Raw genomic sequence first — 27,871 nt, 5'->3', positions numbered from 1 at the left:
TTTTAAAATTAGAAAAACAATGCATAAATATATACTCATTATAAAACTTATTCAGGCAATCTAGGAATGCTATGGTTTCCTGCCTCCCCACCTGCCCGCACCCTAATCCCATTTTTCTTTTCAGAGGAAACTACTACAGTAGTTTGGTATGTATCCTTTCAGATATTTTTATGTACATTAGCTATTTATGCATATGTTTATATATATTCTTATTTGTTTGCATATTGTTCTATGATTTATTTTCTCATTTAATAATATGCCTGGGAGATTTTTCCATTTGTATACATTTTAATCTACCTTATTTTTTAACTTACATTTTTATTATGGTTAAGTATTTATGACATAAAATTTACTATTTTAACCATTTTAAAGTGTACAATTCAGTGGTATTAAGCATATTCACGTTGTTATGCAACCGTGACCACTATCCATCTCTAGAACTTTGCATCATCCCAAACTGAAACTCTGTACCCATTAAATAACTCCCCATTTCCTCCTCCCCCAGTCCCTGGTAACCACTATTCTACTTTCTGTCTCTATGAATTTAATTATTCTAGGTATCTTATATAACTGGAATCATATAATATTTGTCATTTTGTGCCTGGCTATTTCACTTAGCATAATGTTTTCAAAGTTCATCCATGTTGTAGCATATACTTTGTTTTTAACTGTTACATAATATTCAATATTAAATTATTCCCCTACTGATGGAACACAGGTTGTTTCCAATGTTTTGCAATTACAGAAAGTGTTAAAATAAATATCCTTATGCATATACTATATTGAACAGTCTTTCAGGTATGTATATGTACTTTCCCTTAGGTTGATATGGAAGTGACCCTTCCAGGTGAGGGTAAAGACCAAACGTTTAAAGTGTCTGTTCAGTGGGTGTCAGTTGTGAGCCTTCAGTTACTTTTAGAAGCTTTGGCCGGGCACTTGAATGAAGTCCCAGATGACTCAGTACAAGCACTTGATGTTATCACAAGACACCTTCCCTCCATGAGGTTAGTACCTTAGTTTGAATTCTTTGCTGTAAATGTCAGACTCTTTTTGGTAGGTTGCAGGAAGCCATTGAAAGTTTTCTTCATAAGTCATAGATCAAATTTGGTTTCAGTTTATGGAACTGAGAATGAAATGAAAGACCTTTCAAGTTTTTATTGTGAAACATGCAAACTCTTGTTCCTTCAGGTACACTCCGGTGGGGCGCTCCTTTTTCTCACCTCCAGAGGGTTACTACCACCCTCTGGGAGGGGGCAGGGAGGTTTGGTTTGGCTTTCATCAGTCTGTGAGACCTGCCATGTGGAATATGATGCTCAATATTGACGGTAGGATGGGATTCTTTTTACCCTTTATTCTTTTGACTTTTTTTTTTTTTTTTTATCCTTTCCCTTTCCTGGAAGCTAAGTATCCTTCTTCTTTGTTTGTTAGTATCTGCAACTGCTTTCTATCGGGCTCAGCCTATCATTGAGTTCATGTGTGAGGTTTTAGACATTCAGAACATCAATGAACAGACCAAACCTCTAACAGATTCCCAGCGTGTCAAGTTTACCAAAGAAATCAGAGGTAGGTGTTTGCATTACTGTGGTCTTCAGAGGCAGCTCAGCATGTTGCAAGGAGCATGGTCTTGGAGTCAGACATACCTGGGCTTCCATTCCATCCCAGTCAGTTCTATCATTGCAACCTCAGGCAAGTTACTTAGTTGCTGTAAGCCATAGTTTATTCATCTCTAAGTTTAAGATAAGTATCTTGTAAGATTGCTGTGAGAATTAAATGCAACTAGATGTATAAAGCTTCTAGCACAATACTTGACACATATCAGGTACTTAGTAAGTATTATTCTTACTTCCTTGAAAACTTCCATTTTAATGAAATAAGACAAGTTCATTTATTCTCCTCTGAGAAATTCTTTTTTCCCTTACTTGTTTTTAGCTGTCTTCTCTTACTAAACTGCAAACTTCGTTAGGGCTGTCTCCAGACCCAAGAATAAGCACAAAGCACAGCTGATGCTTAATAGATATTTATTGAATGATGCAATACATTAAAGTAGGTTGCAAATCTTAAGTCATCTGGGTTCTAATTTTTTTCTGCTTGGCAGAAGCTTTTTTGCCTATACGTGATGAAATAGTTCCCATATCTTTGCAACTTTTGTCCTGTGCAATGTCAAACCTTTCCGAAGACAACATTCAAATCATTTTTTTCTGTCTCTGTGATTTTAATTAATATTGTTTTGACCTTTTTTTTTTTTTTAAACTTCAGGTCTTAAAGTTGAAGTAACCCACTGTGGACAGATGAAACGAAAATATCGAGTTTGTAATGTGACTAGACGGCCAGCCAGTCATCAAACGTATGTTAACCGCATCTAAAATAATACCATTACGTTTTTGGTAACAGAGGAAGCTAGCATAATCATTTGAGAAATTAGTATCCCATATCGTAATTTTAAAAATCACTGAGATCTTCACTTTTAAGCACTCAAGCTTAAAAAAAGTTTTAAATATTTTTGTTAGAGCTCTTTATAAAACGTATTTACTACCTTTAATTCATTTCGCCTCTTAGAGTATGCTGAAACATAGATTAACTTTTATATAATCATGCATAGTCATCGTTATAACATCGTTTATTATAGTGTCGTAATTCTCAGGGCATGGCCGGAAGGATCTATTAAGTCATAAAGGCTGTCATGAGAAGATATGTATTGCTTTATGCTTTATGTGGACTTTTCTTCCTCCTTTTGTAGCTAGCTGTCACATCTTCCTAGCTGTCCGTGTGTATGGAATGCCTCCAGCAGCACACTCATTTTCACTCCTCCAGTCTCATTTTTCTAATCACTCAACCTCTAATTTACTGTGAACTATGCCTAATGAGAAAATACATAAGCAAATGCTTTTTAAATGACCATATCTGTAAGTTTTACTCCTGTAATCAATATCATTAAACTCATGTCTGACAGAAACATAAATATTGGCTCTTCTAAGTAAAAAGCATAAACTTGACTATATAAACTTTACACTATTTTACTTACTCAGAAGACTTTTTCAAACAAGTGTACATCAAAATCACCTGGAGGGCTTTGTTCTAGATAGTTGAAATTTTGAGGTGATATCTGAATAGATACAGTATATTAATTAGTCTGATTTGAATAAATTATTCAGTACAAACTCATGTACACATCATTTGAATTTCTTGAGTTGTAAAGTGACATTTCTGTATTCTTCATATTATATCATTGACTTTATTCTCTAGGGAAAAAAATGCTACCAAGGCCTTATGAGGTCACTATTGAGAATTGGGCCATTTGTTTCAAAAAGAACTGTGTCATAGTCATTTTAAATGACTATAACTCAATAAAAAATGTTAATATATATATATATTATATATATATATATATATAAAGCTCCTGGCATAGAGTAACCATTAAAAAAAAACAACTGTATCTTTTTCATTATTTAATTACTTCACATAACCCTGTAAGAATAATTATACTTATGGAACTATGTAATCTTTGCATGAAAATTAAAAGCACATCAATTTAAAAGTCTCATAGATAATCCTCAATGCATTGTTACTTTGTGGGGGGCATTAACAGGTAAAAAAGCAAAGTTAAAGTTATTATTATGCCAAGTGTTTGAGATAATTTGTCAACTGGAAGAGCCAAATAAGGAGAGTTTCTTAAATCATGCTCCCCAGTTTATACCAAATATCTTCACACAGTCTCGAGTTCGTGTATTTGGTCTTGTGGCCTCCAAATACACATATATTTGTCCTGGTTTGGGGATCTGAATGTGTGGCCCCAGTAACTATGATATACCAAAAGTTCTCTTAAGCAAATGAAACATATGTGGATGATCCAGGACCTTATTTGAATCTAATCATCTCTAAGAAGCCAGCAAGAGATTTTACTTGAATCTAATCATCTCTTAAGAAGCCAGGAAGAGATTTTATTTGTATCTGTAGGTGTTAACTGACCTCTAATGAGTCTCTATATTTTTCTGGTTCTGCAGCTTCTTCTTGTATTAAATTCTTTTTCCATTTTCTTTTTTTTAAGGAGTAGTAATTTGGTTTGTTTGTTTGTTTGTTTGTTTGTTTGTTTATTAATGGTGGTACTGGGGATTGAACTCAGGACCTCATGCATGCTAAACACACACTCTACCACTGAACTGTACCCTTACCCCCCTTTTCCATATTAATTAAAAATTATTTTCCTCCTAGCTTCTAGAAACATGGAAAATTCCAACAGAGTTGCTGTCCTGATTAAATACTAGTGAAAATGGCCAGATAAAGATTGACTTGTTTTTTAAGTGATTAGTCAAGGTAGAAAATGTTAGTAGGCTTTTGTTTGTTTGTTTAAAAAAAAAAAAGTGAAGAAATTTCTAAAAAAGACATTCTCTCCTATAGTTTTCCCTTACAGCTAGAAAATGGCCAAGCTATGGAATGTACAGTAGCTCAATATTTTAAGCAAAAGTATAGTCTGCAGCTGAAATATCCCCATCTTCCCTGTCTCCAAGTGGGACAAGAACAAAAGCATACATACTTGCCACTTGAGGTAAGCTAAACAAAATTTTCTTTTGCCAATCTATAATCTCTTGAATGAGTTTAAGAGGAAAAAAGAGTCATGTTCTAAACTAATTTTAGAATTTAGTATTAATTTCTAAAATATATTGCACAGATAGCTTCAGTATATAACAGAATTTTCTTTCTTTCTTTTTTTTTTTTTTTCGGAAATGGAAGATGTAAGATACTGTTCAGCAAAGGCTTAAGATACAGAAGCCCATTACACAAACTGATTCCGCTTTGCCTCTTGGTAGGTCTGTAATATAGTGGCAGGACAGCGATGTATAAAGAAGCTCACAGACAATCAGACTTCTACGATGATCAAAGCCACAGCAAGATCTGCTCCTGACAGACAGGAAGAAATCAGTAGACTGGTCAGTAAGGCATGGTCCTTAAGATAAGCTAGCTTTCAGATGAAAAAAAAAAAAAACAATAGAAAACTCCTGATGGGACACAGGTACTCTTTGGGTTTTTATATATGCAGGCTTTCCTGTTCTTTAGGTGAAGAGTAACAGCATGGTGGGTGGACCTGATCCATACCTTAAAGAATTTGGTATTGTTGTCCACAATGAAATGACAGAGCTCACAGGCAGGGTACTTCCAGCACCAATGCTGCAGTATGGAGGCCGGGTAAGCCTTTTATTTTATTCAGCAAGCTTCTTCCAACAACCAGTCAAAAAGAGATCAATCCAGGGTTTTTCCACAACACCACAGTGAATTTACCCATAGTTTTACTCATTATTGCTTTTTGTCTTTTGACTAATACCAAGTAGAGTTTTGTCTATCCCCTCATCAACTTTAAAATGGCCTTAGATTGTAATGTCTTTTCTCTTTTCTTTTGTTTCTTTTTTGTTTTTTGTTTTTTGTTTTTAAAGAATAAAACGGTAGCCACACCCAACCAGGGTGTCTGGGACATGCGAGGAAAGCAGTTTTATGCTGGCATTGAAATTAAAGTTTGGGCAGTTGCTTGTTTTGCGCCTCAGAAACAATGTAGGGAAGATTTACTAAAGTGAGTATCTTCATATTTTCAGCTTAGTAATATCCCTTCCAGATATGAAAATACCATCTTTATGTGAATGTGCTGTGTGCACTGGCACTGAATCCCTGACTCCTATAGTGACACCATCTGGCTGTAGGAAAAAGACCTTGTTCTTATAGTAAATTGCAAACGGGAATTACGTTAAGAATCTGACTCAGCTTCCTACATTTAGCGCAGAAATTTGTGACTAACAAGGCTGAAGCAGTGCCGGATGGCAAATCCTTGAGTTCTTAGTGAAGCTTTCTTTGGGATTAATTGTATCTTTTCAGCTAAGAGAAAAACTAGTTCATTTTTAATCATTATAATTTACTAGTGAGCTTGTTTTCCTGCAAGGTCACTGACTAAGATCATTGGTTCAAGTCTTACAGATGCAGTTATCTATATAAAGGAAGTTAATCAGAATGGTGGAAAAAATCAAGGCAGGAAAAGGGAACTGGGATGAAAGAAAGGAATCCTACAAAATATTGGCAAATGCACAAAAGAAATTATTCTGAAAGCTTTATACATAGATTGAAGTAACTTCTCAGATCCAAATTAGAACTTCACAATGAATTTTGCTTTTTCATAAAGTGGTGATTTCTTTTGACATTGTTATTGAATCACATCTTTTACAAGTTTGAATGTAATCCTAAATATGCTAATTTTGTGACCATGTGTTTCCATGTTCTCAGTTGAACACAAGCTTACCCAATTATTTTTGTACCAGACTTACCACAGTACACATTATCTGCAATTTTGACCTTGCTTTTTTTCAGTCCAGAATTACTGACTTGAATGTTTTTTTAAAAAATCTTTCTGCATTGTAATTGCAGTGATACAACTGCCAGTCTATTTTTGGCAACCAGTTAAAGATTTTTTTTTTTTTGATTTGTTTATTTGTTTGTTTCTAATTTTGGCTAAGAATTTACAGAACTAAAAGAAGTATCTTAGGGGAAAATAAATGCTAAGAATATACCCTGAAATGAAAGCACTGTGCCACTGGTTCTATTTTAACAGGAGTTTCACTGACCAGCTCCGTAAAATTTCTAAGGATGCTGGAATGCCTATCCAGGGTCAGCCATGTTTTTGCAAGTACGCACAAGGTGCAGACAGCGTGGAGCCTATGTTTAAGCACCTGAAAATGACCTATGTGGGCCTACAACTAATAGTGGTTATCTTGCCTGGGAAAACACCAGTATATGGTATGGACCCCTTTAATGTTGAATGAGATATAGCAGTCAGGATACCTAACTAGGTTATGGTCCAGTCACAAATAATCCTGAACTCTCAGTGGCTCAAAGCAACGAAGTTTATCTTTTGCTCTTGCTGTGTGCCCATTGAGGGTAGACTGTGTCCTCTGCTCTGTATAATTTTCACTCTGAGACCCAGTTGCTACTTGGAATGTTGCTAGCCCCATGGCAGAGAGAAAAGAGAGCTCTGGAGGGTTCTTAACTTCTGCAGTTTTTGGCCGTGACTAGCTGAATGGCCCAACCAACCTATGTGGGGGAAGTGGGAGGGAGGGCAGGAAATGCAGTGGAAATGAGGGCCAGGGCATGCAGGGCAATTCTACCATCATCCCCAAAGCAGGGAGACTAGGACTGTCTTGTGGAAAGCACTTAGGCATATTAGCGTGGGGGAGGCTACCACGTCCAGAAAAGGAGCTGCTTGGTTTGTATCTCTTTCAAGAAGGATGATACAAAGTTCTTTCGGCTATCATCTAAGTAAAGGATTTGGAAACTACATAGACCAGCCATTTGAACTTTATAAAATGTATTCAACCCTCTCTATATTTGTTTCTTTTGTTGCCTTCTGTTTATCTTCAGTGTTTAGAGGGGGGGAAAAGGAAGAAAAAAACCCTTAAAATTCAAAGGGCTGGTGTATGTACTGAGAGGGAGGAGCTGGGAAGATTGATTCCTTTGCTAGACGGGTCCTGTGGGAAGAGGAACCTCAAGGGACAGAGTGAGTGGTGGCAGGCAGTGGAAGAATAAAGGAAGTGGGCTGGCTTTCAAGGCATACAGGAGGGAAGAAAAGGAAATGGGGAGGACCTACCCAAACTCAAAAAAAAAAAAAAAATTGCCCTTAGGGTTTAGCAGATGAAAGGACCACAGATGAAAAGCCTCTAGCACAGTGTACAATATATAGTAGGCACTCTGTAAATGTTAATCTGTGGGAGGTTTCCCTCTACTTTAGGAGAATATATAAACATTTTAAAATTAATTAATAAACTTATTTTTGTAGCGGAGGTGAAACGTGTTGGAGATACTCTCCTGGGTATGGCTACACAGTGTGTCCAGGTAAAAAATGTAGTGAAGACCTCACCTCAAACCCTTTCCAACCTTTGCCTGAAGATAAATGCAAAGCTCGGAGGAATTAACAACGTGCTCGTACCTCATCAAAGGTAAGATCCTGAACTCTGTTTTTCCTTTTTTTCTTAAGATCTAACTTATGTAATTTACAATAAAGTGCACAAATCTCAAATATGCATCTTGATTACCTTTATATACTTATATACTCGTGTAACCACCTGCCAGGTTAAGATATAGAACACTTCCAGCACCTATTCAGGCTCCCTTGTGGCCCCTCCCAATAGATAACCCCCAAAGGTACCACTCTGACTTCCAGCTCCATAGATTAGTTTTGCCTGTTTTTGAACTTCATATAAATGGAACCACACAGTATGTACTATTTTGTGTCTGTCTTCTTTTGCTCAGTGTTATGTCTCTGAGATTCGTTCACATTGCTGTTTTAAGTGGAAGTTTATTCTTCTTTGTTGGGTAGTATTTCATTATATGCATATACGACAAATTCTTAGTTATTCCTGTACATTCATTAGACAAGTCGTCTACATTTTTGGTGGAATTAAGTACTCTTTCTCTTGTGTATTTATCTAAGAGTAGAATTGCTCAGTTATAGAAAATGTATGTATTTAGCTTTGATGGATACTATCAAATACAGTTGTCCACCTCCCCCCAATCCACAGTTTCACTTCCCATGGTTTCAGTTACCCGCAGTCAACCTCTGTTTGAAATGAAAAATTCCAGAAATGAACAGTTCATAAGTTTTAAATTGCATGCTGTTTTGAGTAGCATGATGAAATCTCGAACTGTCTCTCTCTGTCCAGCCGTGGATGTGAATCATCCCTTTGTCTGGCATATTCACACTGTATATGCTACCCATTAGTATAGGAGAAACTATGGTATATTTAGAGTTTGGCACTGTCTGCAGTTGCAGGCAGCCACCGGGAATCTTGGATCATATCCCCTGCAAATAAGAGGGCACTGTAGTATTCCAAAGTGGTCATACCAATTCACCACTTCCACTGAGAGTTCTAGTTACTCATGTTCTTGCCAACACTTGGTGATATCAGTCTTTTCAGTTTTAGCCATTTTGGTTAGGGTAAGAGTATTTCATTATGATTTTAATTTCCATTCCTCTGATAGTTAAAGCATATTGAGCACGTTTTCATATGCTTATTGGCTATGTGGGCATCCTCTTCTGTGATGGACATGTTCAGTCCTTTGCCCATTTCTTAGATTGGATTGCTCTGCATTAATTTGTAGTGTTGTTTATGTTTTGAAGTAGTATCTGACTTGTCAACCCTAAAATGTTTTTATGTGAAATCCTGTATGTGAAAGTGATTCAGAAAGTTAAATTTGGGCTGTGATCTTAGTCATTTCCATGCTTGAGAAGAAGGTGAACTTGATTACCTTAGTCTTGCACAGTCAGGTCACAGTTCTCATGTGTGTCCTTGAATGAACTTCTAGGTAAATAAATTCTTCCTGAAACATTGGTAGATGAGGTGTACAGGCCATAGGGGAAGTTAACCTAAAGCATGATTTAACTTTACCCCAAATACTGTAACATAGCGGCATAGAATGCATACGTTTTTGTTAGACTTCCTGGGTTTGGATTCCAGTTTTCTCATTTCCTAGCTGTATCATCTTGAGCAATTTCCTTATCCTCTTATATCTTATTTTTTTTAAATCTGGAAAATTAAGATGATAATTGTACCTCCTTCATAGAATTGTTGTAAGGACTAAATGAATCCATCCATGTAAAGAACCTAGCACAGTGGCTGGTACATAATATATGAAATATATGTTCTGTATATGTATGTTTTATATACATATTATTCATATATTATATATACACACACACTCTTATACCATTCTGTACCAAGCCCATGTTGTATGATGATATAGAGAAATACAATACAGTCTTTGTCCTCATAGAAGTTCATCTTTAGTACCTATTAAATGAGATTGTGAGATTTTGGGTGCCTCCTAGATTATACTTTAAAAATCAATACTTGCAGTCTCAAATCTTACCTTTAAGAATTCACCAAAGAAGCATGTATGATATTTTTCTCCTTGGTTCCCTCAATGGAGAAATCAGTGCCAAATAAATGAATTTGTTCTTTCAACAAATATTAGTTGAATGCCAGCTGGGAGCTAGGCAGTGTTCTAGGCATGAGGGATACATACAGCAGTAAACAAGACAAAGCAAAACAGAATTCCTGCCTTCATGGAGCTAATATTTGTATGTGTGTGGGGGTGGGTTAATATAGTAAATAAATTACGTAAGTAAAATATGTGGTAAAAATGATAAACACTACAGAGAAAAATAAAATAGGGAAGGAAATAGACTTTATTATCTTCCTTAAGTCTCATATCTTGGGGATTTTGTCCCAGTGCCATGTGCATCCTGCAATTCTGTATCCATTGTAGAAATCCTAGGATCCCAAGAGAGCCTCTTCTGGGAAGTTTTTTCCTTTACACACAGAGATTTTGTTAAATTTGGGTTAAGTCCTCTTCTTGATTCTTCCCTTCCTACTATTACAGAAGAACCATGTTGGCTTCTTCAGTCAATTCAGATTCATTGTACTGGGTGACACAGATACTCAATGGGCCTTAGAGTTCTCTCTCAAAGAGCACAAGTCTTCATTCTCTCTTGTAAGATTGTATCTCTGATTGTATCTGGTGAGCTTGTTAAACGAAAACACTTGCAACTGTATGCCTGAGTGGCAATGTCTCCTTAAATCTGAGCAGGCCCTCGGTGTTCCAGCAGCCTGTCATCTTCCTGGGAGCAGATGTCACGCATCCCCCAGCAGGGGATGGGAAGAAGCCTTCCATCGCAGCAGTGGTTGGCAGTATGGACGGCCATCCCAGCCGGTACTGTGCCACTGTTCGGGTGCAGACTTCCCGCCAGGAGATCTCTCAGGAGCTCCTCTATAGTCAGGAGGTAATCCAGGACCTCACTAACATGGTTCGAGAGCTGCTGATCCAATTCTACAAATCCACACGCTTCAAACCCACTCGGATCATCTATTACCGTGGAGGGGTATCCGAGGGACAGATGAAACAGGTATTCTCATTATCCTGCACTTGCCCCCTGGGGCTTCTAGGTGTCTGACGGAGCTTCCTTCCATCTGCCACTCTGGGTAAATCAGATCTGAGAGATATCTGAGAGATAAACAAGTTCTCAATTAAACATCATTCCATTTCTAACTCCTAGGTAGCTTGGCCAGAACTAATAGCAATTCGAAAGGCATGTATTAGCTTGGAAGAAGATTACCGGCCAGGAATAACCTATATTGTGGTGCAGAAAAGACATCACACACGACTCTTCTGTGCAGATAAAACAGAAAGGGTAAGAACACATAGGATAAGCTTTATCATCTGATGCAAGTGAGTGTGTTTTTGAGTAGGCATACATACAATTTTTTTCCTAAAAACAGAAGTGCCTAATAATATTTTAATGAATATACTGACTCCAATTGAGCTTAGATGAGCAATTCTAAATGATACAGGTTTCAAGACTGAGTATTTCTCTTATGTGACATAAATACTTGTTTCTAGGGTTCTTAGGTGGCGGGGGGTAGGAGGAAGTTGGAGGTAAAAACATGCCAGGTACACTATGGTGATGCAGGCAGCCTCCAAAGGGAAGGTTTATCTATTTGGACTTTATTGCCATTTGCTTCTTTTTCCTACCAGTGCCTAAGGCATGGTTCTAGGATGTAAAGAAGAATTTCTCTTCCAAATGATTTTACATTGGTGCACGGGATTCTTAGGGTACACACTCCGAACACCTGTGATGTCACACTTATTAACCATGGGCGAGTTAACTTCTCTAAGCCATAATGTTCTCAACTGTAAAGTGTGATAAGACCAATCCCTATCTCACAGGGTTGTTATTAAGGATTAAATTAGTAAATGAATGTCAATTAGGGGTACAGTTTCCAGCATTTGATAAAAGGCATTTTGGATAACCTACTTATAATCTGATATTGTGTATAAACTAGGAAAATTTTAGGTACATAATGTTGGATGACTTTACTTCAATGATCTTTTCTATGACATCATCTTTTCCAGACCCTCCCTGATCCACCTCAAGAGAGACCAATTCTTTCTGTTACCTAATCTTGTGGGTCACTCCCACTATTTTCTAATACATTCTTAGTTTTTGTCTCTAATCCAAGGCTAAGCTGTTTCTTCTTGTTTTCAGAACCATTGGAGAACTAAGGTTTTCTCCTTGGGCCCCAGTTCCGCCAATCACCCAAACTCTGACTTGGTAATACTTCTTAGATTCTGCTAATACAAATTCTCTGAACTCCTGCCCGAGCTCTGAGCACAGAACATCCTGGCACCCCTCCTTAACTGGGTTGTCACTCTCCATCCCTCTGTCAGTTTGCTGTTAATGTAACTTTAGGACCTGGATTATCTTTCTGAAACCCCAAGCTATCTCATAGCTTTGTTCTTTACCATCCAGTGTCATTCCTGACCTTTGAAGATTGACAGTCCCAATCCTTGGTCTGCTTTGTACCCCTGACACTTACTAACGTCTTCAGTTCTCTAAACATGCCTCTTGCCAGTCTCCAGCTCTGACTTAGTACACTTGCCCTTTCCTTTGCTCCTACTCTTAGGCTGATAGAGGTTGCTGAGGAAGGAAATTCATTTATTTAACAATGAACCATATTACAAGTTTGTGATGGGAAATCATAGCCAGGCCTTTGATGCTGTAATTGTTTTCATTTATTATATTTCCCCATAGCATCTGTTCCAAACCTTTATCCTCTTCTCAAATCCCCAGCCTTATCCATAAGGGCTTCATTGCCAGCAATTTACATTGCCATCAATAGAACAATCTTCTGTTTCCTCCAGAAAACAAAATCTGGAAGACATGGATTTTTCTCACCTTCTTCTCCTCTGCATTCAAATTTAGCTAAGTCTTGTGTTTTCTTATCTTCTTCCTTGAATCTCTGAGGCTAATCTCTCCACCTATGTGTTCTGCCCTCCCACCTATGCTTTTCTTAAACTTTCTGCCTTCTCTAGAGCCTCACTTCATTAATAACCCATTATTTTTCAAAATTTTTATTTTCCTCAATCTATTGCCTCCCTCTCCTCACTCTCTAAAGTTTCTCAGCCCTTCCACAGGCACCCCCAAAACTTCCCTTCACTCTGCTTCTCCTTCAGCCTACCTGTCATCTTTTCTTTCCTCCCTTTCATGACCAGACTTTTAGAAAAAAAAAAAAAAAAAAGACGATTTTTTTTTCTGTACTTCCTCACGTCATACTTCACTTCTCTGTAGCCTAACTTTGATTTCAGCGACTCCACTGAAGTTGTTCTCTCAATGACTTGCTCATTTTGAATCCAGCGATGTCTTGTCAAGTCTCCACACTGACTTCTTCGCATCACTTATGGACAGTTGCCTTCTTTGGCCTTAGCAGTGTGACTTTCCAGGTTCACTAGCCACCTCTGTAATTAGGCTTTCTTTGACTCCTCTTCCTCCTCTGTCCATTAAACCTTGATGTTACCTGGCATTTCATATTTCTCTCTGACTTCTCAATTTTGACTCTCTTTAGTATATGAGACTTATTTACTTATAGATTCCTAAATCTGTACTTCTAGCCCCAGATTTTCTATGCAGCTCCTGCTCTGCCCTTCTAATTGTCTACCCGTTTACTTAGATGCTCTGTAGGCATTGTATCAGTCAAGATAGGCCAGGCTGTGCTGTGGTAACAAAAGACTCCAAAGTCTTAGTGGCTTACAAAGATTTGTTTCTTGCTCATATTACACATTCATTGTGGCTGCAGCTGTGACTCCACTGTCTTCCCTTTGGAGCCTAGGCTGACAGAGGAGCATCTCTCTGGAACATCGCCAGTCATTGTAACAGAGGGGAGAAAAGATACATGACAAGCCACATGCTGGCTCTTAAAGCTTCTGCCCAGAAGTAACACATTTCAGGCTACATTTTATCAGCCAAAGGAAGTTTCATGGCCACTCCTGAGTTAATTGGGTGGGGATGTATAATCCTCCTCCAGGGAGGAGCAGCAGAATATTTGGCACCAGTGATACAATCCACCACAGACATTTCAAGCAAAACACGTCTAAACCTTCTCCTTATTGTTTTATCCTCATCTGAAACCTATTCCTCCCCCAGTTTTCCTCTTCATCTATTGCTTGGCATCACTGTATATTAGTCAGCCAAGCTAGAAACTTCAGAGTTGTCTTTAAATTCTTCTCCTCTATTCATGTCCCCCCTTTCCATGCTCAGTTGGTCAAATAGTCCTCTGTGTTCTACCCTGAAATCTCTTGTCTCAGTTGTTCCTCTTGTGTGTTCCATCTGCCCTAGGCAGAACTCTGCGGCTTTGCAGGCATTCGACACCCTCCACCAGCTGTCAGGGCTAGGTTTTTTAAATACAGGTTTTGTCCTGTCACTCCACTGTTCAGAAAATCTTCATATATCCCCCATTGCCTACCAAACGCTGTCTTATGGTGTTCCATGTTTTCCCAAGGTAGCCAAAATGTAGCATTTTAGTTTGATCTTTCATCATGTCCTCATTCACCTTCCATTAGCAATATGACTGTTTCCATTTCCTATATACATTGTGTATTTTTATCCCTGGAATGACCACATCCATCCTACCCTTTTTTCCCATTGTTTTTATTAAGATATAGATAGAGTAAAGTTACTATTTTTACTGTACTGTTCTGTAAGTTTTGGCAAATTCATATAGCTGTGTGACCACCAGCTTAAAAAACATATAGAATGATTCCATCACACACAATAATTTTCTCATGCCCTTTGGTAGTCAACCTTTCCCCCCACCTACAGTCCTTGACAACCACTGATGTATATTCTGTCTCTGTAGTTTTGTTTTTCCCAGGATATCATATGAAAAGAAGTCATAGCCTTTGTCTGGCTTCTTTTACTTAGCATAATGTATTTGAGATTCATCTGAGTCATTGTGTGTATCAATAGCTTGTTCCTTTTTGTTGCTTTGTAGTATTTTATGATACAGATGAACCACAGTTTATCCATTCCTGACTTTAAGGGTTATTTGAAATGTTTCACATTTTTATTCCATCCCCACTTTCAACCCTACTTATCCTATAAGGCATGGCTCAACCATTCCCTCCTACCAACTTTTCCCAGTGCCTTCCATAAGGCCCTTATTACATTGCATTGCAGTTCATTGCATATGGTTTTCATGAAGGGCAGGAGGGCAAGTTCATTAGTTCTCTCTGTGCCTTTGTCTCTTATCCCCAACATTTGCTGCAGAGCCTCACACGTGGTGTTCAAGCGATAATGATTGAAATGAACATGCTGGACCACCCCCCACTTTTGCCCCAGGGCAGCCCCTCTTTAGGCTCTCATCTGTAGATTCTAGAAGATTTTTAAAAAAGGGATTCTACAATCAAATAAGTATGGGAAATGCTTTATACTCTGTCTCCCTATTAAAGATTATACATTACTAGATAAAGGTTCTAAGAAGTCATATAATAGAAAAGCCTTTTAACTTTGGTTTAGCCCAGTATTGCTCAATTTTATTTGACCGTAAAAGACCTAAACACATCCTGCAGAACTAATATTCCTAAGTCACACACTTTGGGAAACAATGCTAGAACAATTGTAACTGACTTACATTTCCCCTTGTCCAGCTGGGTACCCAAGATCACATATGGAATTTGATGGAATGAGACTTCTCTATACTCATGTATATTATTATATGCATTGAGGTATGATCTTCAGCTGACAATAGTTAGAATGGAGCCAAATAAATTCCCATCAAATTTGTGCCAGTATGCTAAGTGAACTTCCTCATATAGAGCCCTGCCGTGCATCAGAAGTGGATGCAAACTCACCAAATAAAATAGCAAGATTTAATTCCTTTCCTTGCAAATATGTTTCTGAAATTCCCCTCTCTGCTTTTCCAGTTTGATTTTAGAGTTTGACCGTAGAAGAACTTTAGAATTTTAAAAGTATAAGAGATAATCACCTAATTTTACAGATGATCAGATTGAGGCCCAAAGATACCATGCTTTGTTCAAGGCATGTAGTTGCAAGGCTGGGCTCAGAACTGAAACTCTGGTTTTCCTAGTTCTCATTTCAATATACTCTTCCTGATAATGCATGTGTCAGTGAGTTCTTTTATTGATCCTATGAAAGTACTAGTTTTATGGAACTTGGTGAATCAGTTCAAAGATTCCTTCATCTTAACTTTTACTGAAAAAAATTTTTTCTTACTCCAAGTAAGGAATAAAACCAATTTTTTTTTCCTCAGAAAGCTTATCCATCTTAAATATCTCCCCTCTCCTCCACCAAGAACATAGCAATGTGTCGTTGGTAAAATAGATAGCAATAATGCAACCCAAAGCCATAGGTAAAATAATTCTTTGTCTGGATTCCCCTAGAGTATATTTGTTTGGGAAAATATTTAAGGATGAAATAGTAGGTCTAAGGGAAAATTACAGAAATTTCAACATCTTGAATTAAACTAGTTTTCAAGAGTTCACTTAAGAAGAGTTTACTAACTCATTACTAATGAACACATAAAAGAAAAAAATGGTGTGAGCTCAGTTTAGCAGTTTGATGACTAATTATACTTTTTTTTTTTTTTTTTTTGGTAGGTGGGGAAAAGTGGCAATGTACCAGCAGGCACTACCGTGGATAGCACCATCACACATCCATCTGAGTTTGACTTTTACCTCTGTAGTCATGCAGGAATTCAGGTAATTTGGAAGCTGGTCCAGATCTGTGACTTGATAGGGAAGTGTTTGCAGATTCAGCAACCAGCTTGAGTAGACTTATTATTAAACACCATATGTAACTTTGTTAATGCTTGCATCTTACAACTGTTATCTTTTGGCCTAGGTATCTGCTTATAGGTGTACTAGACGGGAATACTTATGAATTTAAGAAGTGTGTTCCAATTCTTCTCTCAAGTAGTCAACCCATGTTGGAAACATTAATCATAAAACTCTTTCTCCAGGGAACCAGCCGTCCTTCACATTACCAGGTCTTGTGGGATGACAATTGCTTCACTGCAGATGAGCTCCAGCTACTAACTTACCAGCTGTGTCACACCTATGTGCGGTGCACGCGCTCAGTCTCTATTCCAGCCCCTGCCTATTATGCCCGGCTTGTAGCATTCAGGGCAAGGTATCATCTGGTGGATAAAGATCATGACAGGCAAGTTTCTCAGGCAAATAAAATCTTTCTATCTATGTTAGCAGCATGCTAAAAAAAAATATTAACTACTACAGAAAGCTTTTTGGAAGAGTTAAACTTCCTTTTAGAGTTTAAAGTTCAAGGAACAAATAAAATTGCATGTGCCTTTGAGAGCTGATAATGGAGCTTTTGGTCCAAGAAAGGCCCAGGCTTGTTTGTACTTGTGTGGTGTGTCTAAAGTCTTCCCCCCAAAAAGGAGTCTAGTTTAGAACTGTCTGTGGTTTTCCCATAGAGCCAAATGCATTTCTGTTCTGCTTGGGTTGTAAGCAGCCTCAAAACATGTCCAGCTCAGTGTCCTGGCTCGAGTCAGAGCAGTCGTAGGCCTGTGGATTCCACTTCATGCAAGGCCTGACTAGTTCACTTTGCTTTCAGTACCATCTGGGAGAAAGCACCAGAGGGAACCTGAGTGTGTGTTGGGGAAAGATGGGGTGCTAGACCATTCTTATCCCCAAATAAGGATCTCAAGAGAATCAGACGTTTTGACCTGTTACTGAGCTACTATTAAATAACTAAACAAGTTCTCTGCGTTAATTTTTTTCTTCTCCCAAATGACCATCTGCGAAGTGTAGCAGTTTCTGGGCTCTTCCCCAAGTATGAATTCAGCTGCTAAATAGTAGACATTCCACTGCAAGTCTATTTCTGTAAGGGTTGAAAATACGCTATTATGGAAAATGCCCAGCTGTGGCTTTGTACCTTCCACTCTGCAATATACAAATTCATTCAACACATTTATTAGGTATTGACTATGTTGCCCAGCACTGTGCTAGGTACTGAAAACACTACATTGAGGAAGACATGTTTCTTGGGATTTTATATTTCAGTATGGGAGACAATACAGGCAAACATAGAACTGACAGTTAGCCCAAAGCAGTATAGATGAAAGTGCAATTGAACGTCAGAGGAAAGTCTGTTAGAGGAGATTTCATAGCTGGATGGGTAGGATTTGGCTCTACAAAAAAGAGAAAAGGATTTTCGAAGCAGAGGGAGTAATGGACACAAAGAAGAAAAGTGACATGTTTGGACAATAGCAAGTTTTTCTTGGCTGGAACATTTGAAAGGGGAAGAGCAGGCACGAAGCTGGAAAAGTACATTAGAGCAAGACTGTCTTTGTTAAAAATAAAAGGCTATTCCTGGGATTAAAAAAAATTATTCAATAGTTAAGTGGGTGTGAGTGGCAGAGAAGAGGATGAAGTAAAAGATGACTAAGACTTTGAGCCTAGATGATAAGGGTAATAATAATTTAAGTAGAGAAATCAGAAGAGGGATGGTGATTCCCCATTTACTGAGCCCCTTTGGATCCCATGGTGCCCTGAAGAGGTATGTCCAGAAGTTGTTATTGTCATTCTAAAAGATCATAGTTCAGAAGAGTTGCTGCTTGTCCAAAGTTGTATGGCTAGTGAGGGGAATACAAGAAAGTCTCGTGGCAGAGTAACATTTGCTGAGTATCTACTATGTTCTAGCACTGTGCTAAACACATTCATTCATTCATTCATTCAACAAATGGTTATTGAGGCAACGCTGTGTGCAAGGCACTAGAGATTCAATGGTAAGATAAACAAAGTTGCTGTTTTCTTGGCGATCACATCCTAGTGGGCAAATAAATAATTATCCAAATAATTATCTTTCAAATGAAAGAAAAGTACAGGATTCTATGAGTGTATATTCTAGGTGGCTCTAATCTGAACTTTGGAGTCAGGAAAGATTTCTTTGGGGGAAATGATATTTGACTGAAGCCTAGAGGACAAGTAGGCATTAGCCAGATATAACAGGCAGTGAAAGTCCTTATGTAGGCACTGTTAAAGATTTGGGTCATTGCAGACATTATTCTATTTAAGTATTGCAACAGCCTATTAAATAAGTTATATTGTATTTTTCAACTGAGTGAACTGATGTTTAGAGAGATGTTACAAGTTATTTAAGGAGCCACAAGCTGAGCCTCATCTTGAATCCAGGACTATGCATGCTATTTGAAACATGTGCAGTTTGAAGTGGTCTTTTGTGATACATGGTTTTTTGCTTTCTTTTTGCAGTGCGGAAGGCAGTCACGTGTCAGGACAGAGCAATGGCCGAGATCCTCAGGCCTTGGCTAAAGCTGTGCAGATCCACCATGATACCCAGCACACAATGTATTTTGCCTGAGAGTCTCAGAAAAAAAACTCAACCAATTTGACACCCCATGCAGCCTCAAAATGTTTCAAATGCCTACTGCCTCTAGAGAGCCAAGTTGACTTCAGATGGTCTTCTACCAGCAACTCGAAATAGTTGCACTGAATCTATACTTTGCAGCGCTGTCTGATGCATCAACAAAATTGAGCCATTTTTTTTAAAGTAATAGGTACTCATAGATTGTCTTTTCTGATGCACTGGACTGAATTTTTACCTCATCATGCAAAGGCTGATCAGCCTGAACTTTCTAAAGGACTTTACAAGAAAGGTTTCTATGGAATATTTTGCTAGCTGTGGTGTTCACCGCATCCCTCTAGTCTTACAAGAGAAGGTTATTTCTTTTTTTCTGTATTCATTGAGTGGGGTGTGTGCATAAATGGGAGAGAAAAACCAAACAATCTACTTCAGTTCAGTGTAACTATTTAATTGTGTGGGTCCATAGAGTTTTTAATGGAGATTTCTGACTTTGCCACTGTAAATGCCTTTAACGAGCATTAATTTTTGAAAGTTTTACAGAGTTTTATTAGTTTTACTACTTTATCTTTTTATCTCTACAGACTTGTGTTGGTGCAAGTACAGGCTGCCAGGCAATTGCACTAAATTTGGCTGCAGATTCAGACAGGCAGTTATCTTATTTGGTTGACTTTTGTGAATGTGTAACACAAACCGATGTAATGCATGTCACGGTGACAGATAACACTGCCATGGTAAAAGTACTCATGTTTCCCCCACTTTGAAAAAAAATTAGCTTTTAGTGTTTTTCAAAGTTTTCAAAAGTGCCCATTTTATGCTGCTGTGTGGTTTGTTAGAGCTAAATGATTTTTAAACTTTTCTCATAGAAAGTTAACTTTGGCAATAAACATTTTTTAAGGTCCCTCCTCTTCCTCCCCCTGATAATGTAGTTTTTTAGATGAGATTTCAGTATGATTTTTATCAGCTATTTCTTATAGATCATAATCTGGCAATTTCTGAAACCGATCAGAAAAAATATATATTTCCTTCTTTTTAAAGAATTATTTTTATCTGTTTTATAGTCACAATTGGTGTCCTGTCACTTCGTTTTAAAATAAGCTAGAACCAGGATGCTTCCTTATTGGATAGGCTTTTGTCAATCCTCAAGGTACATTGAGTGATGCTGCAACTTGCAAAAGATCTACCAGCATTTAAAACCTTTTTCCCTGGGAATCAAGGTTACTCACACAACTACTTGCAGTGCAAATTTTCTGTTTCTCTTTCAACCTGAAATATATTTGGTGGAATTTCCTTCCTTTTATTAAACAAAAACTGCATAGAAAAGGTTGATTTTTCTTAATAGATTCTGGATTCAGTTCACAGGGAGACGGGATTCCTTTCTTGTCCAAACAAAAAGAGTTGATGTAAAGCAAGCATCAGTTAAAATGTAGGGGTAATGTATTTTGTATTTAGTGTAGATAACACTTTGTGAATGGACAACAGTTACATAGAGTCTTGATAGTTCCAGCCAGTGTTTCCCAGCCCAAATTTTAGTGACTTGTAATTCTTTGTCCTGGAACATCAGGAGTGAAAGCTGGAGAGGAGGATAAAAGGCCCAGAGCCACTCCATATGACTGAGGAAGGTGCTGGGGGAAGAGATAGATGCTACACAGTAAAACGATTTTGCCACCTCTGTCTGGAAACTGCTGGTGGGGAAAACACTGGATCTAACGGTGAAGGATGTTTGCTTGAACTCATTAGCTAGTCCAAATCTCTTAAACTAGCCTTCTCAAAATCCCAGCAATATAAAGCACTGTTCCTCTTCAGTCTTTTAAACATGCTTGTAAATACATTAAAGTTTACATTTCTATGTGCTGTTGATCAGCGGCTCCACCAGTGTTTGCTGAGACTGGTCTCTGAGAGTTTTATAATGTATATCAAGTCCTAAAGCTCATTAAGATAGGAGTGCAGACGTCCTTGTTCTCTGCATAGAGTGGGATGAAAGCAAGCACTGTAACTGAGGCACAGCATAGGCAGGAGTGCAGAAGATGGCAGATGTTAATTTCTTAAGATTTTCCTTTTTTGCAAATACCTCACTTGGATACTACAAATCAGGACATGTTGGTGAGGGGCTGGCTGCTGCTTTTTATTCACACTTGTTCAGGGAGAGCACAGAAAATGCCCTTCAGCTTGGCCACCGTGGACCCAAGAGGAGGAAGAACGGAAGCTTTTTTAGAAGAACTTGCTGGAGTCCAGGATGTGAGGAACTCTTGGTGGCTGGCTGGCTGGCCAGCGGGCACCACACCTGCACTTGTGTGCCTCGGACTTGCTTGATAATAATGCACAGAAGAAGCATCACTTCTCACCATCTCCTGGCATGTATTGGAGCAGGGAGCGAGGCAGAGTGCCACGAAGCCCTGACTTGCTTGCCTGCAATTGGGCTATACGCTCGACCTTGAACTATAGTTTATATGAAACTCAGTCAGTCCTAGTACACTGTGGGCAAATCAGTGTGGCAGAGGAGGAAAAGCCGGGAGGCCTATTTTTATAGGAAAACAGTACCTTTAAGGGTGCAATGCTGTCGTTTGGACAAAAGGAAAGAAATATGGAAGAACTAGAGTTGTTGGGAAAAACTTGCTGAGGGGTGAATCTTTAAGAGGGAATCACTGCAGAAACAGAGTTGCAGCAATACTATTGCAAGCAAGTCTGAATGCATGGTTTTAATTCAGCTTGACAATTTGAATACTTTAACCTCTTGGGACTGACAGAATCATTATGCATGTGTCAATCAATGGGATGTGTGCATTCTCTAGAAGTAGGTTTAGGCTGTTTGTTTTTTTTAAAATGCAGCCTGTTTAGGCACTGTCATGTGGTATGAAAGATTTAAATGTAGCAATGCTAAAGAGTAACAATTTGGGGCTAAGGGGCAGGGGACATTAAAAGAGTGGTGAAGATCCAAATGTTGAATCAGTTATGTTTTGTTGTTGTTGTTAGCTGTAAAATGAACTAGCTGGCCTAACACAACCAGCAGTCTGGGCAGGCAGAACATAATCATTCTTACTGTAAATTCTATTTGCTGCTTCCAAAGGTGATGATTTACAAGCAGACATATTCTATATGGTCTGTATTTTAGGATCTGGTGCCCAGCCTATATCAGAGCTTACCTACCTGGCTCAGCTACCTACTCTTCCTGTGGGAAAAGGTAATGCACTGTTTAACAAGGCTCACCCTCTCCGCTCTGCCCTAGCTACCCTTTGTGGATGTGCTGTAAGATTTTCTTGCTCAATAGCGAGGCAGTAGCTCTGCTTTCATTTTAAGAAAGTGGAGGCTGAGGGCATTGTATCAATACTGCTTCAACTCCAAGGATTTTTCCTTGTAAAGTTAAAGGGAAGATCTTGTTATTGATTAACCATTTTCTTATCCCTTGCTATTGACATAGTCATTCTCTTTCTATGTCTAGTGGCTGAAAAATGTTTGCATTTGTTCATCTGACTGATGGTGTCATTTTTGTTTCTATATTGTTAGGTCTGTAATGTTTTAATATGTATTTTATTAAATTTGGACTGGATGTCTCTAGCAATACGAGGTACTTTCTAAACTATTGAGGGATGGGTGGTATCCCCATGTTGAGGTAAGATGATGGTTGTTTCAATTTTGCAATTTTTTTTTTTGGCCTGCAGGGATATTTTGTGTTCATGTGTCCAAAAAAGAATAAATTGGCATTCTTGTGCCAAACGTTGTTCTTCTTGTCAATTTTCTAATAAATATGGAGTATACTGTAATAGCAGCACACATGGTTGCTTTTTAAAAACAATTCCCTCAATTTAAGAAACCTGAGAAAAAAGAACAATGGGAAAACTGTGTTTTTAAATCCTAGGGCTCCCTATTTTTAGAAATTGTTATTTGGAAATTTTAGAAGAGAGTCTCACAATATTTCACGTGTAAGAATTTACAAACTTCATCAGGGTTCTGGGTACAGCTCTTAATGGGATGATTTCAGTAATGTTTTGAGAAAAATCTGCAGTCTTCAGAGGGCAGTATGGCCACATACTTTGTAAGACTACTTCTCTAGAGGAAGAGCTGCTCAAATTCACCTGTCTTGGGGCGATCCAATCTCATGTCTTTAAATTCTTACCAGCAAAGCTTTTTTTGTTAAGTCATGGCAAAGGTAATGAAGAAATTTATACAATATAGCCCTTATCCTTAGGAAATTTATAGTTTACCAGAGAAGCAAGTCTTAACATACAACCAACTTTACGCAGGTAATTGTTTTTTCCATCACTACAATATCTCCTTCTCCATATTTGTCTGTTATCAAACATTTATCATGAACCCAATATATCCCTAGCTCTGCCTAGGTGCTGGGAACACAGAAGAGTAAAAACTTAGTTCTTTAAAGGATTCATTCTAATATGGCATAAGGTGTGAAGGAGGAGGCAGAAAGATTAACATTATCTGAGCACCTAGTATATGCCAGTCACTTTATATTGACATCTTTAATCCCAGCAACAGTCCTTTGAGGTTGATAGTTGTATCCCTGTTTTAAAGATAAGGAGTCAAAGCTAGAATTTGAATCCACGCCTATCTAACTTCATTATATCTGCTACTGAGCATGAAATTATAGGAATTTAAAAGGGGAACAGCAACTCTTATCATGGGGACTCAGAAAAGACTTTACAGGGTCATGAAATTTGGAATAGATTATGAAGCATGAGTCAAACTTTGCCAAGTGGACAAGGAGGGGACAAGGGGATTCTAGACGCACTGTTTGTTCCCTTACAATAGATTATAGCAGCTATAATTTCCATCTACCCAAATGCTTTCCCTTATTACTTCTTTGGGCGATAGAATCCTTCTTTCTTATGGGAACCCCATTATTTTGTGTATTTCAAATGAGTCCAAATGGCCTTCCTCCCACTTCATCCCCCACTATTTGTATCATGTGAATGTCCATCCTTGAACCAGTCACTGAAGGATGTGTTACACCATCCATAACGGCTCATGTGCCCACTCCTGTGTCAGGGGCATGGCCAGCAAGTAAAGAAGTCGCAGACTGATCAGCACCATTATAAGACATGGGCCTCTTCTGTCTCTTTTCTCCATCTCTTGGCTCTGATTTCCTCTGTGTTGACTTTATTCTCCAGAAGCTATTGACAAATCTATAAGAAGAAGAGAGACAAAATTAGATGGGGAAACTAGCAACTATATTACAAACTGAGTGGAGAAAAAAAAGAAATTATTTAGTTTAACAAACATTTCTGGAGCTCCTATTATGTGTAAAGATGAAAGACACATATGCTAGCCATTGAAAGGTTCACTTGTAAACTTGGGGGCCACATGTATAACAAGGTAGCTTTGAGGGTTAAGTATTATGAGAAATGTAAATGGAACCATGGGACCACTTAGAAAGGTTGCTAACTCAGCCTGGGGGATCGAGGAAGTCTCAGAAGAAATGATGACTAAGCTGTTTTATAAAAATAAATGAGTTTTGTAAATGAACAAGGTGGAAGAAGGCATTCTAGGAATTCTTGTCATGGGCAAAGTCACAGGAGGGAAAAAGATCATGACTTGTTTGGATGAATTACAAGTAATTTCAGTACTCTTAGATTATAAGGAGGGCTTAGGGGAAGTAGAAGTGATAAGTTTGGACCACAGAGGCAAGCACCAGTTCCCATCAGGACAGGACTTGAATGGAATTCTCCGGAGTCCAGAGTTTGTCCACAGGTACAGGGGAATAGCAGAGTCTGATCTGTGTAGTTATGCTGACAGTAGTGTTGTATGTAGGTTAAAGCTGAAGTTCTGAAGGAAAGTTAGATTTTTATTTTGGTAACTCAAGCAGAAGATGATGAGGCTTGAACTTGAGCAGTGATAGTGCAGTTGGAGAGAAGGAATGAATACAAGAGATATTCAGAGAGTAGAAAAAGCAGCACTTGGCAAAAGTGGACATAGAGAGTGTGGGGAAGGAAATAGTCTCATTAGAAGGGCTCTCAGTTTTCTGGCTTGGGTAGCTGGGTAGATGATAGTGCCAGCATGAGAAAGAACACAGAGAAGGAAGCAGATTTGTGATTTGCTGGAAGGAGGAAGGTGGTAAGTTCAGTTCTGGACATATTAGATTTGAATGTGGTGTATGTGGACTGGAGAAAGAGATTGGAAGCCATCAGTATATAATATCTATATATATCTATCTATATCTATAACTATATCCTATTGGTTCTGTTTCTCTGGAGGACCCTGACTAATACAGGCTGCTCTTGGTACCTTCTCTTTGATTTTCAATTTCAAAATTTTTACTTTAATAGGCCTAGGTATCTTTGTGTTTATCCTGTGTAGGACTTTACTTATTCATCTTTGTGAAACCAGCCCACAATGTCTGGCATATAGTAGGTGCTCAATAAATGTTAGCTAATATTATTATTTGAGGAAATTCTCCAACATGGAAGTTAGAGAACAGAACAGTAAACATGACTCAAAGGAAATAGAGACCATGCAAATGGATCACAAGAAAACTTCTTCCCCAAATTGTACTTTATATTCTCAGAAAGATTTTAAAAAGATACTGCAGTCTTTAAACAAGAGGAGATTATAGCAATAGGAACAACTTAATTAAAGGAAAACAGTAACAAAAAAATTAAAACTCATACATGAAACAAATGAAATCCACAGACTCCCACAGATAATTGAGGAAGTCATGTTTGAACTCCCCTCCACCCTAAACTTTGCCCTCCAGTGATCCTGTCTCTGCTAATTCTGAACTCCAGTCTCTGTGGTCTTTTTCTTTGACCCTGCTCCTAGCTCCTGGACTTGGTTGGCATTTGGACTTGGTTTCTCTCGTGTTTAACCTTGCTTTCTCCAATTGCCTTCACTTGGCTGCCCTCAGAGTCTCAGTGTCCCATGTGACATTAACCCTCACCCCCAACCTATATGTGTATTAGGGATATAGATTCAGATATTAGAAATAGTGAAGAGTTTTTACGTTCTTATTAAAAAGATACCAAACACATCAGCAATTTATCTTACATATCACCTTTCAATGTATACATGTTTTTATATTGTTGTCATCTTAATGCATACAGGATTTTGTACTCTGTTATTTCATTAACAGTTGCATAATGAACAGTTATCCTTTTTTGGAACTGAAGTCATGTCATTTTATGGCCATAATAATTCATTAGGTAAGCATTATTGAATACTTATTGCCTGCCTGACATTGTGTTAAGCATTGAGGCTGCAAAGACAAGTAAAGTATGGTTTTTCTTCATGCTTTTGAGATTTTTACACACTTAGAGCAGGGAGGAAGGAGAAGGCTATATCAACAAAGGAGAGCAGCTAAGCGTTGCCACATGAACCACAGGAAATGCAAGCAGGGACACAAGGGAGGGAATGTCAGGAAGTTGTCATGAAGGCAGGAAGCCTTGAACTGAGTTTTGAAATACAAGTAAGTTTCACCAGTCAGATGGAGGAGATGTTGAGGTTTTAGGGGGTTAGTAAATCATACCCTTTTCCCTACAACAGTTCAGAATCAACTGAAAAATAGACACCAGATATCAGATAGTTGGACCAAGGACAAGATGTGAGCTTTATTATTGCTGATAACACTTAGATAAGAGGACTTGCTTAGAAGTGAGGGCAAATGGGAGTGTAACATTCCACTTTATTTAACATGCTTTCCTTTGTAGTCACAGTAAGCACAGGTTTTCCACACAGGGAAGAATCTACTTTTTAAATTTTATTAAGTACTTCAGAATAAAATGGAAAATGTTTAGATCCCATTTAAATGACATCAAAAATTAAAAATGCTTAGGAATAAATTTGAAAAAATGTGCAAGATCTGTACACTGAAAACTAGAAAGTATTGCTAATAGAAATTAAAGACCTTCATAAATGAAGAGATGTACTATGATCGTGGATCAGAAGACTTGATAGTTTTGAGGTGTTATTTGTAACTAACTTGATCTGTATATCAGTTCTGATCAAAACTCCAGCAGGCTTTCTTGGTAGAAATTTACTGCTAATTCTAAAATTTATATGGAAATGCAAAGGACCTAAAATAACCAAAAACAACTTTGAGAAAAAGAACATAGTTAGAATTTATACTACCTGTGGAGTAAGGATTCTAAGACACTTTAGTGAGAGCAATCTTTTCAACAATTGGATAGACTTGTGCAAAAAAAAAAAAAAAAAAAAAAAAAAGAGCCTGAATTTTGCCTCTCACCAAACAGAAAAAGTAGCTCAAAATGGATGATAGAATTAAATGTAAAAGCTAAAACTATAAAACTTTTTGAAGAAAACATGGAAGAAAATCTTAATGACCTTGAATTTGGCAAAGATTTTTAAAACATAACATGTAAAGCATCAATTATTTTTTTAAAAATTATCAATTAATTACATTTTATGAAAGTTAAAAATTTTGCTCTTCATAAGACAGTTACGAAAATTAAGAGATATGCCATAACCTGAAAGAAAATATTTGCAAAACATATATCTGATAAAGGACTTGCATCTAAAATATATGAAGAATTTTACAACTTAAGAAGACAACCCAATTTAAAAATGACTTGACAGATTTGAACAGACACTTCACCTAAGAAAATGTACAAATGGCAAATAAACACGTGAAAAGATTCTTTATATAATTTGTCATTAGGAGAGTATAAATTGAAACCACAATGGGAT

At 37.8% G+C, this 27,871-nt stretch overlaps 1 protein-coding gene across 2 annotated transcripts in view; it reads left to right on the top strand.

Annotated features, from left to right (window-relative positions):
- The window catches only part of LOC105072822 (argonaute RISC component 4), a 33,635-nt gene extending 10,655 nt beyond the window's left edge, over nucleotides 1-22,980 (top strand). Inside the window, exons 3-18 of one of the 2 annotated variants that reach the window (XM_074376869.1) lie at nucleotides 125-146; nucleotides 823-1,004; nucleotides 1,189-1,325; nucleotides 1,429-1,563; nucleotides 2,257-2,344; nucleotides 4,396-4,543; nucleotides 4,806-4,925; nucleotides 5,053-5,181; nucleotides 5,427-5,560; nucleotides 6,587-6,771; nucleotides 7,808-7,967; nucleotides 10,618-10,933; nucleotides 11,084-11,218; nucleotides 16,480-16,581; nucleotides 16,842-17,041; nucleotides 19,111-22,980. In XM_074376869.1, coding sequence (XP_074232970.1) covers nucleotides 125-146; nucleotides 823-1,004; nucleotides 1,189-1,325; nucleotides 1,429-1,563; nucleotides 2,257-2,344; nucleotides 4,396-4,543; nucleotides 4,806-4,925; nucleotides 5,053-5,181; nucleotides 5,427-5,560; nucleotides 6,587-6,771; nucleotides 7,808-7,967; nucleotides 10,618-10,933; nucleotides 11,084-11,218; nucleotides 16,480-16,581; nucleotides 16,842-17,041; nucleotides 19,111-19,219 — 2,302 coding nt within the window. In that variant the 3' untranslated portion in view covers nucleotides 19,220-22,980. The remainder of the gene's footprint in view (nucleotides 1-124; nucleotides 147-822; nucleotides 1,005-1,188; nucleotides 1,326-1,428; nucleotides 1,564-2,256; nucleotides 2,345-4,395; nucleotides 4,544-4,805; nucleotides 4,926-5,052; nucleotides 5,182-5,426; nucleotides 5,561-6,586; nucleotides 6,772-7,807; nucleotides 7,968-10,617; nucleotides 10,934-11,083; nucleotides 11,219-16,479; nucleotides 16,582-16,841; nucleotides 17,042-19,110) is intronic. The other variant, XM_074376868.1, reaches the window with a different exon arrangement.
- The last annotated feature ends 4,891 nt before the right edge of the window (nucleotides 22,981-27,871 follow it).

Source organism: Camelus bactrianus, chromosome 13 (genome assembly GCF_048773025.1).
Source record: "Camelus bactrianus isolate YW-2024 breed Bactrian camel chromosome 13, ASM4877302v1, whole genome shotgun sequence".
NCBI classification, from domain to species: domain Eukaryota; kingdom Metazoa; phylum Chordata; class Mammalia; order Artiodactyla; family Camelidae; genus Camelus; species Camelus bactrianus.
The sequence above is the reverse complement of the archived record's forward strand: the minus strand, read 5'-3'. Positions and strand labels throughout refer to the sequence as shown.